This window comes from Pongo pygmaeus, chromosome 1 (genome assembly GCF_028885625.2).
Source record: "Pongo pygmaeus isolate AG05252 chromosome 1, NHGRI_mPonPyg2-v2.0_pri, whole genome shotgun sequence".
In the NCBI taxonomy this organism is placed as follows: Eukaryota; Metazoa; Chordata; class Mammalia; order Primates; family Hominidae; genus Pongo; species Pongo pygmaeus.
Window position 1 is genome coordinate 39,704,832 of NC_072373.2, and position 21,386 is coordinate 39,726,217.

A 21,386-nucleotide genomic window follows, 5' to 3' on the forward strand; every position below is an offset into this window, starting at 1 on the left:
CTTGCCTTCCTGGATGGAGATTGGTGGGAGCAGTTAGAGGTGATTACTTGGGAGATCTGAATCATGCTCCTCTCCTGGGTATTTTGGTTGGAGGCGGAGAAGTAATATGGGGGAGCAGAATGAGGATAGAAGTCTCATAATGACTCAGTAGCTAATGGGAAGTGCCAGTGGGCAAAACCAGAGTGCTGTATGATAATGACTTACTGTCTTGTAAAAGGAAGAGATACACAAGAATCCAGGCTTTTGCTCCCTTGTCACCACTTTCACTTCTCTCCCCTTCCAAGTTTTCATGTCCATCTTACACAACTTCTCTCTCTCCATTCCTTTCTTGTTTCCCCCTGGGTCTCGGTCTCTCTGTCTATTTCTCTAACTGTTGCTCACTTACTCTTCAAAGAGCATTTTCTTTTAATATCTGCCACATGTTTTAGATAAACTTGTATTTGGACTTGACAGAAAAGTTGTAAAAATTGTAGGCAGTACCCCCTTATATTCCACACCTGCTCCCCCTGGTTGCAACATCACACATAACCATTGTGCAATGATTTACGACAGGTATAATAATAGAATTGATACAATATATTAACTAAACTACAGACCTTATTTTTTCACTAATGTTCTTTCTATGTTCCTGGATCTTATCCAGGATTCCACTTAGTAGTAATTTCTTCCCATTTTTCTTCCAATGTGTGACAGTTCTTCAGCCTTTCCTTGTCTCTCATGGCCTTGACACTTTTGAAGAATACTGACCAAATGTTTTATAAAATGTTCCTTGATTTGGTTTTGTTCATTGTTCTCTTATGATTGGAGTGGGGTCATGTATTTTGGCAAGAACACCACAAAAATGATGTTGTGTCCTTCTCAGCACATCACATCAAAGAGTTCGTGATACCAGTGTGTCTTATTACTGGTGCTGCTTTTAAGAAACACAAACTTGTATTTTGATAAGTCTCATATAGAAATGTAATGGCCATTGAGTGTCCATGAGGACATAAGGTGTTCAGCAAAGGGTTAAGTGATGAATGTGGTGAGACCCAGCCACCTTGGTAATCAAAATGGAAAGGAGAGTCAAAGAGTAGCCAGAGCCTCCACTAGTGACAGAAACGCCTTTAAATGAGAGAGCAAGTGCTTTCTGCACTGGTTTGTTTTTAGTGCATTACGCATGAGGTCAGGGAGTTCAGCACCCTTGTTTATCCACAATGGTAAGGCAGACAGTTCATCTGCAGGTCGTTATTCAAAGTATTAAAAAACCAAACAACGCATGTTCTCACTCATAGGTGGGAATCAAACAATGAAAACACTTGGACACAGGAAGGGGGACATCACACACCGAGCCGGTTGGGTGGGGGGAGGGGGGAGGGATAGCATTAGGAGATATACCTAATGTAAATGACGAGTTAATGGGTGCAGCACACCAACATGGCACATGCATGCATATGTAACAAACCTGCACGTTGTGCACATGTACCCTAGAACTTAAAGTATAATAATTAAAAAAAACACAAAGTATTGACCTTACCTGTGTCTATGAGGCCAAGAACACAGAGAGTGATTGATACATTGACCTTGGCCACTGAATATTCCTTTCTGATGGAAGAGAAGAACCCATCCAAAGCAAACTTGCTTGCAGAATAGGCAGCAACCATTGGATAAGCCACTTTCCCTAAATGATAGATTAAAGAAATGGGTTAACAAGGCTGCCCATTTCAGCTTCTGACAGAGCTGATCTTTATCTGTAGTAGGCTTTGTAACTCCTGTGGTGTCCTTTTACCCCTTTGAGTCTTAGTTTCTCTATATTCCCCATGGAAGTTATACTGCTGTGTTGAATTTTGAAAACATTAAGGTATCGAAGGCATAGGGTGGGATTGGGCTGCAGGACAGCCTTCATTCAAGAGGGACTGTTTAAGGTTTTGGTAAGGGTGATAAACAAGCTGGGCTACAAAAGAGCCATGTAATTCCACAGCTGCTAACTCTTCCATCTCTGAACCAAGTGCTGGGGATCCAAGAGTTTGACAAGTGATCTCTGCCAACTCAGTGACCCGTTGACAATGGAAAGGGTATGTTTTACTTTCCTTACAAAGGGATTAAAAAACTGCCTGTCCTGGCCAGGTGTGGTGGCTCACACCTACAATCTAAGCACTTTGGGAGGCCGAGGCGAGCAGATCACTTGAGGTCAGGATTTTGAGACCAGCCTGACTAACATGATGAAACCCCATCTCTACTAAAAATACAAAAATTAGCTGGGTGCATGCCTGTAGTCCTAGCTACTCAGGAGGCTGAGGCAGGTGAATCGCTTGAATTTGGGAGGTGGAGGTTGCAGTGAGCTGAGTTCGTGCCACTGCACTGCAGCTTGGGTGACAGAGAGAGACTCCATCTCAAAAAAACAAAAAACAAAATCCTGTCTTCGCTTTTCTACCCAAAGCCACTTTTAAAAAAAAAACGTTCACCAGACTGGTTAATTCTCACTCAAGTTGTTTGGAGGATATGTGGACATATGCCTAATAGGATAAACTATTATTAATACCCTTTTTAGGAGAGGAGAGTAGAAGTGACCTGAGACCCTACAGTCTTTACCGAGCATTGTTATAGCAACTACTTTAAAATCCATTGTCTGCTAATTCTCAGAATTTGGGTAATTTTAAGATTGATCTTTATGGATTTCCTTTCCTCCTAAGTATGGGTCATATTTACCATTCTTGTATGGGTGTTAATTTTGTATTGTATCCTGGATATTGTGAATGATACATTGCAGGGTGCCTGGATTCTGTCACATTCCTCCAAAGAGTGTTGATTTTTTTTTTTAAGTGGCCAGTTAACTTGGGTGAAACTCTGTCTCTTGTAATAAGTATCAACTGAAATCTCTGTTCAATTATTTGAATCTTAACTTGGCTGCTTGGTTTCTGCATTGCCCATGCATTGTTCAGAGAACAACTAGAGATTTGGACAGAGCTTATGTATAGGATTCAGTGTTTCTCCACTGTGACTCTCCTTTCCAGCATATTCCCTTTGCATTCCAGCTATTACGGTAACCCCAACCTCTTCCTTCTAGCTATTCATGTTGGCAAGATGGCAGGTTTCTATCCCAGATATGGCACTGATTGGGGCTGCCCTTAGGCATAAAGCTATACAATTGAGAAACTTGCCTACTGTCATTTCCTTCTTCCAAGTGTCAATAACCCTCCATTTTCTATCTGCTCTTGGTTAATCTCCAGTGCTTTCAATGGTTGTCATCGATATTTTGTCAAAAGTTTATAGTTGTAATCTGGGGAAGGATGGTCTTTCAGGTGCCACTCTGCAGTTATCAGAATTGGAATTTCTATATGTTTCAAATATAATATGTTTTATGTCAAACCAATGAAGAAAGGATGGGTTATTTAATAAAGATGCTGAGAAAGGTGGTTAACTAATTGGAAAAAATTAACTCTTTGTTTTATATCATATAGCAAAAAATATTCTAGATGGAAAATGATAGTAAACAGTGTTATCTACCCAATATCCGTTCCTCCTTCTTTAATAATAGAGTCTGATTTTGTTCAGGACAGCAACGTAATCATTTTAAAATGCTCATCTCCCTGAGATTTTCTTGCCCTAATAGGCCATGCGACGTAATAGTTCTGGGCAATGAGAAATCTAACAGACGAGGTTTCTAGGAAAGATATTGATTTCCGATAAATTAGATGGATTTAGGTGGCATGCAACTTTTACATTTTGCCCTTCTTCTTTCCTCCTAATGAACCTCAGATACGATGGCTGGAATTGTAGCAGTCAGTTTTTGAACTTTAGGAAAAGCTAATGTTAATTATAGTGGAACAGAAACGTGGAATGACCTTGGATTCTTGAAGACATCATGTAAGTCCATCAAAAGCAGCCCTAAACTATTACCTGAGAAGAAGTAATCTCTTTTTGTTAAGTTGCAGTGAGGTTTTTGACTTCTTTCTTTCCAACTGGGATGCCCTTTATTTCTTTCTCTTGTCTAATTGCTCTGGCTAGAACTTCCAGTACTACGTTGAATAAAAGTGGTGAAAGTTGGCATCATTGTCTTGTTCCAAATCTTGGTGGAAAGGCTTTCAATTTTTCCCTGTTCAGCAAGATATTAGCTATAGATTTGTCATATATGGCCTTTATCATGTTAAGGTATATCCCTTCTATACCCAATTTGTTGAGGGTTTTTATCATGAAGGGATGTTGCATTTTACCAAATGCTTTTTCATCATCTACTGAAATGATCATATAGTTTTTGTCTTTGATTCTGTTGATGTGTTGTATCACATTTATTGATTTGCTTATGTTGAACCGTCCTTGCATCTTGGAGATGAATCCTACTTGATCATGATGAATGATCCTTTAAAATGTTGAGTTCTGTTTGCTAGTATTTTGTTGAGGATTTTTGCATCTGTGTTCATCAGGGATATTGGCCTGTGGTTTTCTCTTTTTTGTTGTATCTTTAGTTTTGGTTTCAATGTTGGGACACATCCTTAAAGGGAGAAGCCAGTCTCTCCTTCCCACTCCTTTGTCCTTCTTGGTGTCTGAAGGTAGATATAATGGCTATGGCTCCAGACCTATCTTGGACCATGAGGTATAAGCCATGTATTGAGGATGGCGAAACATTTAGATAGTTTAGATAGAAGGAAGGAACCTGGGTGACCATGGAGCTGCCATACTATACTGGCCCTATACTGCCTACCTTCAGACCTAATTTAAATTTTAACTTACTTCTGTGTGTGTGTGTGTGTGTGTGTGTGTGTGTGTGTGTGTGTGTGTGTGTTTTGTTGTTTTTTTTTTTTTTTTTTTTTCTGAGGCAGAGTCTTGCTCTGTTGCCCAGGCTGGAGTGCAATGGCATACTCTCGGCTCACTGCAACTTCTGCCTCCCAAGTTCAAGTGATTCTTCTGCCTCAACCTCCCAAGTAGCTGGGATTACAGGTGTGAACTACCAAACCCGGCTAATTTTTGTATTTTTAGTAGAAACAGGGTTTCACCATGTTGGCCAGGCTGGACTTGAACTCCTGACCTCAAGTGATCCACCTGCCTCGGCCTCCCAAAGTGTTGGGATTACAGGCATGAGCCACCATGCCCGGCCTAAATTCTAACTTATTGAATCTACTATTATTTTAGGTTTTCTGTATCTGAGAGCTGAACTTACTTCTTATTGATAGTTATCCTCACTTCTATGCAGCCCATGTGCCAAAAGAAAGCTGACATCATTCCTAACTGTAGGTGTGAGCTTACGTAATCTGTTTTATCCCATTCTTCTTACTCACGATTGATACAGGAATGGCCATGTGGCTCATTTTGGACCAATGAGACTTGAAGAAAATTTTGTTGGAGTGTCTCAAAAAGTTATTGTTCTTCTGGAAGAGTTTTTGAGAGTAGCAATCTTCTTTTTCTTCTGACACATTTTTGTGCATTGATATGGGGGCTGGAATTGCTGCAGCTATCTCATTGTCAGCCTGAGGATGAAGCCACACATGGAAGAGAGCAGAGCCAAGAGAATCACGGGGACACTGAGCTTCAGCCAAGTCAACTGTGAAGCCCGCCCTACATCTGGACTTCCAGTTATGTCAATAATTTTCCTTATTGTTTGAGACAAAAATAGATCCACATTACTTATCAGAATAGCATAATAATTAAAAGTATGAGCTCTAGAGTCAGATGACCCAGGTGTGAATCCCAAGTATGACAATTCTTAGCTATAATATGTGGATAATAATATAACCAAGCTGAAGTAACCCATGTAATATACTTAGCACAAACTCTGGCACATAGAAAGCATTCAGAAAATGCTATTATTGTTAGCAGTATTAGTATTCAAATTGGTGAGAAAAATATGAGCTATTCAAAAAATCATGTTGGGACAAATAGCTAGTTACTTGGAGGAAAAAAGTGCCATTCTAATAAATAAATTCAAATTAGATCACAGAGTACATGTGGAAAGTAAAAAACTAAAAGAAGCTATGGGTGAATTTCTAATCTCAAAGTTAGAGATACTTTTTAAAGCATGAAATTGGAGGCGTATACTATGAAGGAAGACATAAATAGGTTGGAATATATAAAATGTGAAAAGCTACAGGGTACTAGAAATGCTTGCCATGGCCTTCCTGCCCTCATCCCCTTCAAAGAGCCTTTATCTTTCTAGCCATGGAAGGTTGGCCCAGTTATCACGAATATGCACACTGGCTTGAACACACATCGTGGTCTCTCTTTCAATAAATTGAGACAAGTGACCAAAAGATTCTGATTGCTGCTGTTGAATTTTGAATGAAAGGTTATGTAAGGTTGGGACTGGGGTAGCCATTTCAGCCATGGAGAGGCATAAGTAAGCGGAGACAAGTATTCTGCAAAAATAAGCAAGCATATGGAGCAAACACAATAACCTCTGAAATTGAGCTAAATAGGAGCTAACATTTATTTAGCTCTTATGTGCCAGTATAGAGTCTAAAGGATAAATGCTCAAAGTTTCAAGGTTAATGAGTGGGAGAAGCAGGATTCAAACCAGGATTCAGATTTGACTCTAGTGGCCCACACTCTTGAACACTAGGTGGTACTTCCTCTACAGAAGCCACTGTTCTTTATATGAGTGTTTTCCAGGAGCCATGTGTTAAATCCAGTTCTTCCTGCGTTGGTGAGGATTCTCTCTCTTTTGATAGTCGAGTCCAAAATAGGCAAAATTTATGAATAGCAGTATTATTTTCACTTCTAAGCTGACAGATGAGGATACCCATAAATAAACAGGGCTAGTCACTCCTAGTCCCTTTGTATTCATTTCCCAGGGCTGCCATAACAAATTACCACAAACTTGGTAGCGTAAGACTACAGAAATGTGTTCTCTTACAGTACTGGAATCCAGAAGTCCAAAAGCAAGTTATCAGCACAGCCATGCTCCCCCCAAAAGCTATAGCAGGGAATCCTTCTTTTGTCTCTTCTAGCTTCTAATGTCTGCTGGCAGTTGGAGCTGAGTTGTGCTGGCAACTCCAGTCTCTGCCTCCATCTTCACATCACTTTCTTCTCTTCTGTCTGGGTCTTTTACTCTTCTTATAAGGTAACTTGTCATTGGATTCAGGGCCTCTCAGATAATCGGGGATGATTTCGTCTTGAGATCTTAGTTACATCCTCAAGGACTTTATGTGTCCACTTAAGGTCACGTTCACAGGATCTAAGTGGATTTATCTTTTGGGGGAGGACCACCATTCAGCCCACTACACACTCCTAGATGACAATAAAGATATTGACTATGACATTTAATGTGTTTGTCTAGGTGGCAACAGAGATACAGAAGCAAGATATCCTGCAAAGCCATAGTCTGAATTCCTAGAGCAGTTATTTTTATACCACTTATGGAGCTCATGCATCACATTGCCTATCCTTAGTTATGCCTCAGGTTATGCTCAAGGTACATAGAAGAATCCTAAATGGTTTTGTAGGAGAAGGAGGTAAGTAAGAGAAGAGAGAAAGTGAAAGCAGAAGAAAGGAGAGAAGTAGTGAAGGAGCCAGACATGTCAGAAGACCACCTGAAAAATTCATGACATGGATGCATGTATGGTTTAAAAAAGTTTTTTTGTTGTTGTTGTTAGAAACAGGGTCTCACTCTGTCACCCACCCAGGCTGAAGTGCTAAAGCACAGTGGTGAGATCATAGCTCATCCTCCCACCCCAGCCTCCTGAGTTGCTGGGATTACAGATGCATGCCACTGTGCTTGGCTAATTTATTTTTTATTTTTTGTAGAGATGTCTCACTATGTTGCACAGGCTGGCCTAAAATCCCTGGCATCAAGTGATCCTCCTGCCTTGGCCTCCCAAAGTACTGGGATTACAGGCATGAGCCACCGTGCCCAGCCTAAAAAATGTTTTTGGTTTTTCTTTTTTTTTTTTATGGAGTCTCATTCTGTTGCCAGGTTGGAGTGCAGTGGCACTATCTTGGCTCACTGCAACCTACGCCTCCTGGGTTCAAGTGATTCTCCTGCCTCAGCCTCCTGAGTAGCTGGGACTACAGGCGTGTGCCACTATGCCTGGCTAATTTTTGTGTTTTTAGTAGAGATGGAGTTTCACTGTGTTGGCCAGGATGGTCTTGATCTCTTGACCTCGTGATCCGCCCGCTTTTAATTGGTGAAAAAAATGAATTATTATGCAAGCATATAAGGTTGGACAAAGACTATTGAAAAACGATTAGCCTTTATTATGAAGACTATGCATGAGGTACACTGTAACATAATAACATATGGCTATAGCTGTTGTTGACATCTCTCAGATTTTGTGACCTGCTATTGATCTGTAAAGGTTTAAGCCAGTACTCAAATTCAATGCACGTAAGGACCATGTGCAAATAAGGACCATTAACCTGCAGATCTGAGCTCTGCCCCCCATTCTTCTAGTCTGTTTATGGAGTAGAGGACTGTGCTAAAGAGTTCAGTAGGAAAGAGTGGCTTTATCCATAAATGATATTCATAGTGGGTTTTGAGAATGAGTGTGGGGCAGGAAAGGCATGGTGGCCTAAGCTTGTTGAACATCATCTAGGAACTCCTGAAAGAAATGGGGAGAGGTCTTTGGAAGAGGCTAAAGTCCCACAATGACAGCTGGGTGAGCAGTCACTGAATTATGAGTTAAGTCTCTTTAAAATCCAAACTGGCATGACTAAGGAAAACATGTATTTCAAATCTAAACTGGATGTTTAGGTGAAGAAAGATATTGGACTATCAGGAAACTCCACCTGGAGGAGGTAGGTTGTAAATTCTCCTTGATGAAAGGAAGTACATGAAGGACCAGGGAGGTGGAAGAATGGCTTGTACAAAAATTAGAGGCAGGAGTTAGATAGGCAGTGAGAAGCTAGTCAGACAAAGAAAATAATAGCAAAATTTATTGCATTTTTTCTTTTACAAAAGTACAGACTTATAAACACTTATCCAAAACTCTTAGAGCCAGATGTATTATGGAATTTTAATTTGTTTTTGGATTATAGATGGTGGTATGGGCATTAATAGATACTACATCGCATCTCCAGTAGGGTTGGAGGGGGCAGCCTGTAAGAGAGCATGTTATTATTTCTGCACTAAAACATTGGAAAGTTCATACTGAGATAAATAAAGGATTTACGTAGCCTCACTTCAGTTCAGGTTAAATTCATTAGGTAGATTTAATTATGAAAAGAAAATCCTTAGTTTTTGGAGTTTTATTATTGTTTCCATTTTTTTCCCATAGCTTTTTGGATTTTGGAATTGCAGATAAGGATTGTGAACCAGTCTAGGCTCACTAAAGGAAAGCTGGAACATATATTTAAAAAAAAAAAAAAAACAGAAAAAAAAATGAAGAGAAGAGAGAAAAATCTTCCATTCCCAAACAACCTTGGTGCATTTAATTAAAGTCTATTTCTATTCACAAGTGTGTTCTTAAACATTTTTCCACATAATGCTAATTAGCTTGTGTGAGGAAACCCCTATGTTCTGCTCTATGTAAACCATATTTAGAAGTTTCAGAAAGCTGAAAAGGGCAAAATCCCTCTAAAAATCTAGATTTTTATTTTTTAAAAAAGGTTCCATGAGTCAAAAGGCCTGGTCAAAGTGGAGTAAACAACATGTAACAGGATGTTAAAATTTGACTTTTTCTGCTTTCGTTTCAGCTGAGGTTCAAAGGCTGAGAACATCACAGTAATTGGCAAAGGCTTCCACGTTCTGAAGGGAGGTTCCAGACCACCTGTGCACTTACAGGGAACATGGAAACACAAACAAACATCCCAAGGAAATAAAGGGGCTGACACTGGGAGGCCAGAGAGGATAGGAGTTAGGGAGAAGAAATTAGCAATGTCTCATTGATCTTCCAAAAAGAAGGGGTGGGGGATTTTCCTCACATCAGTCTTCGTGAGAGTGACTTCAAAGAGACCTCAGAGAGCTTGTCCCAAAGAGTTTGATGAGCAAGGAGGACTGGGGTCTGACTCAATCTGAGAGGCCATGGCTATGGGCAAAGCCATTGCATAGCCCAAATTGTGTCACACCTATGGAAACTCTCCCTTGTAGGTGGACCTGAAATCCATCCCACACTCTGCTCACCACCCTGTGGGCCTTGTCCCAGGACTCATCCCTTCTCTTCTGGAGCCATTTCCAATTCTGCCCAAAAGGACAGCCTGAAGTGGTGAGTGTATTCTCTTGTATTCCCAGGGCCCAAAGGAAATAACATAAGCAACTGCTGCCCAAACCACAAGAAGAATAACTAGTATTCCAGAAAGGGCCTCCAAAGAATCCACAAAAGCATGCAATGCAGGAGTCAGATTTGATCATCCACCAAATGGTCAGAGAGCGTGAGTTCTGAATGTCAAGAGAAGACCAATGTATTAGCTGGGTGCCAGCCAAATAAGACCTTTCCTACTCCTTATCCTCTTCCCTGCATTCTTCCTTTGCCTTTAACCCAAGACAGGCTAGAGGGGGTCAGGGAGTGGGAAGAAAGTGGGGAAAGAGAGGAAAGAACGAACACATTTCCTACCAACAGCAGGTTCCAGTTTAGCAAGGGGAGAAGCTTTGGTTAAAGTTGTATTGCACATGACTAGACTTCTTACCTATTTGGAAATGAGACTGTTCTGGGGACTAGAGGCAGCCATAGGATTTTTTATTGACCTGGAGTAACCAGAAAAGTGTTGCCATCTGCCCTAGCTCATGTCCAGGCTCAGGGAGGACCTGCGCACAGAACAGGTTTGAACAGGCAGTGGGAAGAAAGAGTCAACTTGTTTTCTGATTGCACCCTATGAGATCCACTTGTTAGACTGCCAGTTTTTTTTTTAAATGTGCCAGTGTATGTGCTCAACAAAATTAATAAGTAAATAAATGTACTGTTCTAATACACATGAAGCAGTCGTGCAGTTGAGGGGGTCGGAAGCCTAAGTGTTTCTACCCAAGGTTAAGTTTTGGCTTATGTGGGAGGGTGGGCCATCATAGCAGAAGAGAAAGATGGCAGCTAGCTTCCTGGGAAATTTTAGAACACAAAGAAACAGAGCTATGGTGACTATATTTTCTGAAGCAAAATATGGGACACAGAGTCTCAGAAGGATGAAGGCAGACATGATGATAAGTGGGACAGAATGTTTGTAATTAGCTCTGTCCCAGAAATGCTGGGACTCAGCCACTGTAGAAACAGCAAGAGCCAGAGAACTGGCAAAGAAGCCATGCACTGAGGCTTGTTAGCTGAGTAGAAGAGGTCAAAAGGAGGCCTACGTGCTTTCATTCATCCTCTCTCTACCCTCCATCCCTAACTGCCTTGCTGAGATTTTGAAATGATTACCAATTCAAAGGTGGATTTTAGACTGCTTTAATTGATTGCTCAGAAGGGAGTGCACAAGGATTGAAAAACTTAATTCCTGCCTGCCTTCACACTTTTAGAGCAACCCCAGGCAAATGAATGAGGCCAAATTTGAAGTGCATCAGGCCTAAATGGCTTCAAGGCCAGAGAGTCATCTGGGATCCTGCCCCCCGTTTTTCCCAGCTCTTCCTAAAAATCCTTTCTCAGTTGAGACCCTCATGGTCTAAACTCTTTAGTTGTTTGGATTGAGTTGGGCTCTCAAGATAAATCCACCTATCTTCTCCATACCCCAGAAGACCTGAGGTGTCATCATAAGTATTGAGACATCCCACAATCCAGTGATAATTGAAGCAATGGAATGAATGGATTTATCCAGGGAAAGTGTGTTGAGTGAAAAGAGAAGAGAGTTTAGGATAGAAAAATCCTGAGGAAACCAACAATTAAGGTTGGAGAATTGCCAAGAAACCTAAGAGACTGAGAGGGGACAGTTAAGGTGGCCAGAGAAAACCCAGGGCAAAGTTTTGGCTGATCACTAGGAAAGAGCATTTGGTGTTGAAATAGCACAAAAATGTAACAGAGATAAATAAGATAAAACTTTTACTAAATTTCACAAGGTGACTTTGGCAAGAATATTTCCATGCAAGGTATGGGGCCTGTTGACGGGATGTGAAATGGAGTTCTTCCTAAAGTCTCAGAGTATCAGCACATCTTCTAAGGCAAGAATAAAAGAATAGATTTGAGGAACATCCACAGTTGAAGGGTGGGCCCAAACCAGTTCTGCCTGCATTGCCTAATCACCTGTGCCTAGCCTAAATCACCCTTGGATAAGAGAGAGTTCTCAGTGTCCTGTGCCTATATCCACCAACGCTCAGGGCAGTTTCATCCCTCTCCACTTAGGCCATATGAGAGGGGCCTCAACAGCATTATTTGGAGAACTTTTAGTATGTACCCTGGAGTTCAGGGACTGGAATTTGACTCACATCTAAAGTCTAAAGGCAACAGGGAGGGCTGGAACTGCCCTTGCTTGAGAACAAAGCTGAGTGCATTGTGGGATCAACCATGTAGTCCAAGGATTGGCTTCCCAGAGGCCCAATGTGGATCCTGTGGATGGGGGCTGCCCTGGGGTCACCTGCCCAGGGATGGTGGGGTAGACTGGGCCAAGTGGCCTGGGCTGATTGAGGCCTAGGAACTGAGGAGAAAGCTGAACTGAAAATAATGAGCTAGAGAAGGCATTGCTCACACAGAGGGAACTGCAGGGGGAATGGGTGGCAGCAGTGGTGTCTCCTGCAGGGTATCTCTGAAGAACCCAGAAAAAGCCCCACAGAATTCACTTTCATATGTCCTCCAAGTCACTGGACTCCCAGGATGGGGATTTTTTTTTTTTTGCTTTTGAAATAATTTTAAACTTAAAGAAAAGTTGCAAGAATAGCACACACAACCTATTTTTTTTTTCTGTTGAGCCATTTGAGGGTAATAGCTGTAATTGAGGTCATTGCTGACCTCATGTCCCATCTCCCCCAAATACTTAGTGTTCATTTCTTACACAGAGGGACACTGTCCTACATAATCACAATACAGTCATCAAAATGAGGGAATTTATTAGTTTCCTAGGGCTGTCATAACAAATTACCACAAACTGGGTGGCTTAAGACAACAGAAATTTATTCTCTCACAGAGCTGGAGTCAAGAAGTCTGAAATCAATGTGTTGGCAGGGCCACATTCCCCCCAAAGACTCGGAGGGAGAGTGCTTTCTTGCCTCTTCCAGCTTCTAGTGGCTGCCGGCATTCCTTGTGGCTACGTCACAATCTCTACTTTCCATCTTTACATGGCTTTTTCTTCTCTCTGTCTGTGTCTTCTCTTCCTCTGACTCTATAAGGACATTTGGCAGTGGATTAAGAGCCCACTTGGCTAATCCAGGATGATCTCATCACAAGATCCTTAACTTAATTACATCTACAAGGACCCTTTGTCCAAATAAGGTTGCATTCACAGGTTCAGGCAGGTAGGATGTAGATATATCTTTTTTGGGGCCACTATTCAACCCAGTACAGTAACACTGACATATCCATGTTATCTAATCCACAGACCCTATTCAAATTTTGTCATGTGTGCCAATAATATCCTTTATAGCAAAAGGATCCAATCGAGGATCATGTGTTGGTATTTAGTTGTCATGACTCTTCAGTTGCCTTTGCTCTGCAATGATTCTGGTCTTTCCTTTATTTTCATGACCTTGGCACTGTTGGAGAGTACAGCCAGTTATTCTGTACAAGCTGATATGCTGAAGCTGGCTTGTACTAGATTGTGAGAGCTGATGGTTAAATGTTTATAAATTTTGCAAGCAAGAGAATGTCATGTGGATATGGTCATCATGGGAGTGTTGATTCCACAGAAAGGCTACAAATCAGGGCTTTTGATTCTTCCTCTCTGGATAGCTTGTTGTTAAACATTTACCAGTGCGCTATTGATGGATGTCCCTCAGTTTGGATTTATCCGGTGTTTCCTCATGATTTGATTCAGGTTATGCATTTTGGCAGGTTCACAGAAGTAACTTTTGTTCTTCACATTGCACCCCATCAAGTGATACACATTTTCAATTTATTCCATTACTGGTGATGTTAATAAACCATGATCATTTGAATCAGGTGCCGTCTATCAGGTTTCTCTTCTGTAAAATTACTCTTTTCCCCATCATAATCAGTAAGTTTTTTTTTTTTCGGGTGGTACTTAAAAAAAACTATCTTAACCATTTTTTAAATTATACTTTAAGTTCTGGGGTACATGTGCATGACATGCAGGTTTGTTACATGGGTATACATGTGCCATGTTGGTTTGCTGCACCCATTAACTCATCATTTACATTAGGTATTTCTCCTAATGCTATCCTTCCCCCAGCCGATCTAGAACTAGAAATACCATTTGACCCAGCAATCCCATTACTGGGTGTATATCCAAAGGATTATAAATCATGCTATAAGGACACATGCACACACATGTTTATTGTGGCACTATTCACAATAGCAAAGACTTGGAACCAATTCAAATGTCCATCAATGATAGAATGGATTAAGAAAATGTGGCACATACACACCATGGAACACTATGAAGCCACAAAAAAGGATGAGTTCATGTCCTTTGCAGGGACATGGATGAAGCTGGAAACCATCATTCTCAGCAAACCATCACAAGGACAGAAAACCAAACACTGCATGTTCTCACTCATAAGTGGGAGTTGAACAATGAGAATACATGGACACTGGGAGAGGAACATCACACACCGGGGCCTATCTTAACTATTTTTAAGCAAACAGTTCGGGGGCATTCAGTACATTCATATTATTGTGCAACCATCACCACCATCCATCTCCAGAACTCTTTTCACGTAGCAAAACTAACTATACTCATTAAACAATAACTCCATATTCTCTCCTTTCCCAGCCCCTGGCAACCACCCTTCTACTTTCAACTTTGTATAACTTTCACCACTCTAAGAACTTCATATAAGTGGAATCATAGAGTTTCCTCCAATTGCAAACCAACACCAGAGGGTTCATTCTCTTTCTGTGGCTGGCTTATTTCCCTTTGCATGATGTCCTCAAGGTCCAGCCGTGTCATAGCATGTGTCAGAATTTCTTTCCTTTTAAAGATTGAATAATATTCCATTGTATATACATACTACATTTTGCTTATCCATTCATCTACTGATAGACACTTGGGTTGCTAATAGTGAAACATACAGTGTTTTTGCTATTACAAATACTGTTCCTGTGAACATGGATATACGAGTATCTCTTTGAGACCCTGCCTTCTTTTCTTTTCTTTTCTTTCCTTTTTTTTTTTTTTGAGATGGAGTCTCACTGTGTCACCCAGCCTGGAGTGCAGTGGCGCGATCTTGGCTCACTGCAACCTCCGCCTCCCGGGTTCAAGTGATTCTCCTGCCTCAGCCTCCTGAGAAGCTGGGATTACAGGCACCTGCCACCATGCCCAGCTAATTTTTGTATTTTTAGTAGAGACAGGGTTTCACCATATTGGCCAGGCTGGTCTCAAACTCCTGACCTCAGGTGATCCGCCCACCTTGGGATTACAGGCACGAGCCACCACACCTGGCCTCCTGCTTTCAATTCTTCTGTGTATATACCCAGAAATAGAATTGCTGGATCACATGATAATTCTATTTTAAATTTTCTGAGGTACTACCATACTGTTTTTCATAGTGACTCTACCATTTTACATTCCCATCAACAGTACACAGCATTCCAATTTCCCCACATTCTCACCAATACTTGCTATTTCTGTTTTTTTTTTTTTGTGGCTGTGGGGGATAGTAGCCATCCTAGTGCTGTGAGGTGGTATCTCATTGTAGTTTCAATTTGCATTTCCCTAATGATTAATGATGTTTAGCATCTCTTCATGTGCTTACTGGCCACTTGTTTGTCTTCTTTGGTAAAATGTTTATTCAAGTCCTTTGCCCATTGAATTTTTTAAAAAATTTGAGTTGATAAGTAATATTTGTATATAGTTATGGGGTACATGTGATATTCTGTTACATCCATAAAATATGTAATGATCAAGTAAGGGTATTTAGGATATCCATCATCACAAGCATTTATTATTTCTGTGTTGAGAACATTTCAAGTCCTCACTTATTTTGAAATGTACAATACATAGTTACTAACTATAGTCACTCTACTATCGAACATTAGAAATTATTCCTTCTAACTGCATATTTGTAATCAGTAACCAACCCCTCTTCACCCTCCTGCCCACACGCTGACATCCTTCCCAGTCTCCGTTAACTATCATTCTACTCTCTACCTTCATGAGATAAACCTTTTTAGTTCCCTCATATGAGTGAGTACATGCACTGCTTTTCTGTGTCTGACTTATTTCATTTAGCATAATGACTTTCAGTTCCATCCACATTACTGCAAATGACTGGAGTTGCATATATCTCTTTGATATATTGATTTTCTTTTTCTTTTTTTTTGAGATGGAGTCTAACCCTGTCTCCCAGGCTGGAGTGCAGTGGCACGACCTTGGCTCACTGCAACCTCTGCCTCCTGGGTTCAAGTGATTCTCCTGTCTCAGCCTCCCAAGTAGCTATAATCCCAAGTAGCTGGGATTACAGGCATAGGCCACCACGCCTGGCTAATTTTTGTATTTTTAGTAGAGGCGGGATTTCACCATGCTGGCCAGATTGATCTTTAACTCCTGACCTCAAGTGATCCGTCCACCTTGGCCTCCCAAACTGCTGGGATTAGAGGCATGATCCATTTCACCTGGCCAATTTTCTTTCTCTTTGATAAATACCCAATAATAGGATTGCTGGATCATATGATAGTTCTATTTTTAGTTTTTTGAGAAATCTCCAAACTGTTGTCTATAGTGACCGTAATAATTTACATTCCCACCAACAGTATATAAGAGTTCCCTTTTCTCTGCATCCACACTAGTATCTGCTGTTTTGTCTTTCTGATAACAGCAATTTGATAAGATGATATCTCATAGTAGTTTTAATTTGCATTTTCTTAATGATTAGTGATGTTGAGCATTTTTCAAATACTTGTTAACCATTTATATGTTCTATGTCTTTTTTTGAGAGATGTCTGTTCAGGTCTTTTGCCCATTTTAAAATCAGATAGTTTTTTTTTCCTATTGAGTTATTTTTTTTCCTATTGAGTACCTTGTATATTCTGGATATTAGTCCTTGTCGGATGAATATTTTGCAAATATTTTCTCCGATTAAACAGGTTGTCTTTTCACTCTGTTGATTGTTTCCTTTGCTATGCTGAAGGTTTTTAGTTTAATATAGTCCTCTTTGTCTATTTTTGTTTTTGCCTGTGCTTTTGGGGTCTTAGTCATAAAATACTTGCCTAGACCAATGTCATGGAATGTTCTCCCTACATTTTCTTCTGGTTTCATTGTTTCAGGTCTTACATTTAAGTCTTTAATCTGTTGGGCACTAATTTTTGTATATGGTGAGAGATAGAGATCTAGTTTCATTCTTCTGCATATGAATATTCAGTTTTTCCAGCACCATTTATTGAAGAGACTGTCCTTTCCCCAATGCATGTTCTTGGTGCCTTTGTTGAAAATCACTTGGCTGTAAATACGTGGGTTTATTTCTGGGTTCTCTATTCTTGTCCATTGTTTTGTCTATTTTCCTACCAATACCATGCTGTTTTGGTTACTATAGCCTTTAATATATTTTCAAGTCAGGTAATGTATTACTTGCAGTTTTGTTCTTTTTGCTTAGGATTGCTTTGGCTATTTGGGTCCCTAAACATTTTAGGTATTTTTTTTTCTATTTCTGTGAAAAATGTCATTGGTCTTTTGATAGGAATTGCATTGAATCTATAGATTGCTCTTGGTATTATGGTCATATTAACAACATTAATTATTCTAATCCATGAGCATGGGATATATTTCCATTTGTTTGTGTCCTCTTCTATTTCTTTAATGGGTGTTTTATAGTTTTTCCTGTAGAGGTCTTTTACCTCCTTGGTTAAATTCATTCCTAGGTGTTTTTTTTTTGTTCGTTTGTTTTGTTTTTTTTCTGTAGCTATTGTAAATGGCTTTTTTTTTTTTTTCAGATTAATCGCTGTTAGCATATGGGGACACTGTTGATTTTTGTATGTTGATTTTGTATACTGCAACTTTACTGAACTTGTTTATCAGTTATAAGAGTTTTTTTGTGTAGCCTTTAGGCTTTTCTGATTATAAAATCATGTCATGTGAATGAGTGAAAATTTGACTTCCTGTTTTCTAGTTTGGATGTCTTTTGTTTCTTTCTCTTGCCTGATTGCCCTGGCTAGGACTTCCCGTACTGTGTTGAATAAGAGTGGTGAAAGTGGGCATCCTTGTTTAGTTCCAATTATTAGAGGAAAGGTTTCCAGTTTTTCCCCATTCAGTATGATGTTAGCTGTGGGTCTGTCATATATCCTTTGCCCATTTTTGAATCAGGTCGTTTGTGGTGTTTTTGGTTGTTGTTGCACAGGGTAGTACTTTGAGACTATGTAAATACCCTCTTCCTTGTTTAACTTTTACCCACTACTTTTAGCATCCTTTGTTGCTTCCTGGCTGAATTATTACAATTATGGTTACCAAATGGTGATTTTCTAAGTTCATCATTTCGTATCAGTTGGCTTTCCACTTCATGAAAAATCCTTCCCCTCTCTTAATTTATTTATTCATGCATTTATTTATGACTTCATGGACTTATTTCCTATTTTTGCAATGGGTGATAATCTGATACTATTATTTGTTTTGATGCCCCAATGGTTCTAGGTTTGGCTAGTGGGATCTCTTTAAAGTTAGCCTCTGTGTCCTAGTAATGTGTGCCTATTATCCTTTGAGCAGTTCTGTACTTACTGGCAGAACAAGATTTTCAGGCTTATCTTGTACCTTTCTTGCCACTGCCCTGGAATAAATCATTTCTCTAAGAAGCCTTGGTGGTTTTTTTTTCTGTTTTTTTTGTTTTAGTGGAGAACGATATTTAGAAAACAAGATCTGGGCACCAAGTGTGCTCCCAGGTCCTGTCAGTGATCAGAGTGAGTGAATACATGCATGTATATGTAGACACACATCTATATTTACATATCTGTCCTTGTATATTAAACAATTATTAATTCATACCCACACTTCCAATTGCAATCCAACACTAGAGGATTCATTCTCATTTTCTTCCTTTTCATATTTGTAACATTGATAGTGAGAACCTGAGGCTTCCAAGATCTGCAATATGTGTTACTTATGTGATTAATGCTCCTGTATGTGATCATTCTTCATTTGGCCTCTTCATCCCACCTGGGTTCTGACACCCCAGTGCCAGGCTACATGAATGCCTGGTGAATGCCTTCTTCACCCTATGTCGGGCTGCCCACGGCAGGCCCCTTTGCAGATGCCCTCATCACCCCCCTTAGTTCTGATACCCTGTGCCAGGTGCCACATGAATAGCCTCCTTGGCCCACTTGGGCTCTGAAACTTCACACTAGGCCACCACTGCTGCCCCACATGAGAATGCCATCCTCATCTCACTCAGTCTCTGATGTCCCAAACCTGTTCTGTGACACAAACCTGTCCCATCCTGCTCAAGTTTTTCAATCTGTGCTGCCACCTTCCTCCCCCGTGAAGATGCCTATCTTGCTTGGCCTCTATGAGTGGCCTTTAGATTGAATTATTCAGAGCCAAGGATGCTAAAAAATGCTCGACAATGCATCAGACAGTCCCACACAATGAAGAATTGTCCCTCACCAAAGGCCAATAGTATCCTTATTAAGAAGCCCTGACACGAAGGCCTAGAAACAGAAAGGAAATATGGAGGGAAAATATGACTGTGAGTCTCCAACACAATTTAAGGAAAGACATGAAGCCAGAAATCCAGGTACTAGCAAGCCATTTTATCATTTGTTCATTCAAGAAGAATGTGTTGATTATTTGCAAAATTTGTTAGCTCCAGGGAATCAGAGATGAATGAACAATGTGCCTGCCTTTAAGGAGAGCACAGCCTAGTCACTGTGGGTAAAATGCTGTGTTTCAACAGCTTTCAGAGGCAAGCAGTTGTAAAACATACTACTATTTTGTATACCAAGAAATAAAAACCCTTCCAATAGATCTATAACATGATTTTTATCCCTTAGAGTGTTTGTTTTATGTTTGTTGCTACTTACGTTGTTTCTAGTTTTTGTTTGTTTGTTTTTACAACTATAAACAATACAGTAACAACTTGGCTTACACTAGAATGTGGGTGCACAACAGGTATCTTGCCTTGGCCTTCTTGCTCCCTGCCATAGCCTTGGCATCCGGCATAGTACCTGACTCAGAGTTGACCCTCATGCATATTTTTTGAATGAATGAATGAATGACTATGTTTGGGAAGCACTTGTTCAAGTTTGTTTATAGAATGAACTTCTCAGACATGAAGTTCTGCTCTCTCTCCCCGACCATTCCTCTTGAAGTACTTAAGCAAACTTCTACTTATGGAAATCAATACAGGCAGCCCTCTGTATCCATGGGTTTTGCGTCTGTGAATTTAACCAACCATGGGTTGAAAATATTCAGGAAATAATTTTGTGTCTGTATTGAACACGTACACACTTTTAAAATCTTGTCATTATTCCTTAAATAATACAATATAACAGCTATTTACATAGCATTTACATTGTATTAGGTATTATAAGTCATCTAGAGAGGATTTAAAGTGTCCAGGAGGATGTGCCTAAGTTATATGCAGATACTATGCCATTTCATACAAGGGACTTGAGCATCCAAGGATTTTGGTATCTGTGGGAGGTCCTGGAACCAATCCATTGAAGATATTGAGGGTGTATATGATTATATTCAAAAGAAGGAAGCACAGCAAGAAGCAAATAATTTCTGAAATGAATTTCTCATAAAAGGTTATGAAAAGAGGCACAAAGCAATGGAAAAAACAACACTCCCAACAACTTATTGAAATGTTTCTATGATTATAAAAGTTACACATGCATGCATACACACACACACAATGAAAATTTGGAAAATGAAGAAAAATATGAAGCTAAAAATAAAAATCATTCATTGTTCTATAGTTTAGATATAATCATGCTAATATTTTGGAAAATGTCCTTCCAGAGATATAGATATAGCTATGGATACAGATACAGATACAAATATATATATATAGTACAACTAGTTATTTTCCTACTGCCAGACATTTAGGTTACTTCCAGTGTTTTGCAATTTAAAAAATCCTACAACAAATGTTTTTGTACCTAAATCTGTGACTAATTTAATAGCTATTTCCTTGATATATTCTTGCACTTAGACTGGGTGAAATAAAGGAAACATTCTTTTTTTTTTTTTTTTTTTTTTTTGAGATGGAGTTTCACTATGTTGCCCCAGTCTGGAGTGCAGTGCTGCGATCTCGGCTCAATGCAACCTCTACCTCCCAGGTTCAAGTGATTCTCCTGCCTCAGCCTCCCAAGTAGGTGGGACTACAGGCACCCACCTCCTCACCCAGCTAATTTTTGTATTTTTAGTAGAGACGGGGTTTTGCCATCTTGGCCAGGCTGGTCTCAAATGCCTGACCTCGTGATCCGTCCGCCTTGGCCTCCCGAAGTGCTGGGATTACAGGC

General features: G+C 40.1%; 1 protein-coding gene across 1 annotated transcript in view; it reads right to left on the reverse strand.

Moving 5' to 3' along the window:
• HSD11B1 (hydroxysteroid 11-beta dehydrogenase 1) overlaps nucleotides 1–21,386 on the reverse strand; it is a 30,271-nt gene that overhangs the window by 829 nt on the left and 8,056 nt on the right. Inside the window, exon 5 of the mRNA XM_054474744.2 lies at nucleotides 1,517–1,660. Within this exon, the coding sequence (XP_054330719.1) occupies nucleotides 1,517–1,660 (144 nt within the window). The remainder of the gene's footprint in view (nucleotides 1–1,516; nucleotides 1,661–21,386) is intronic.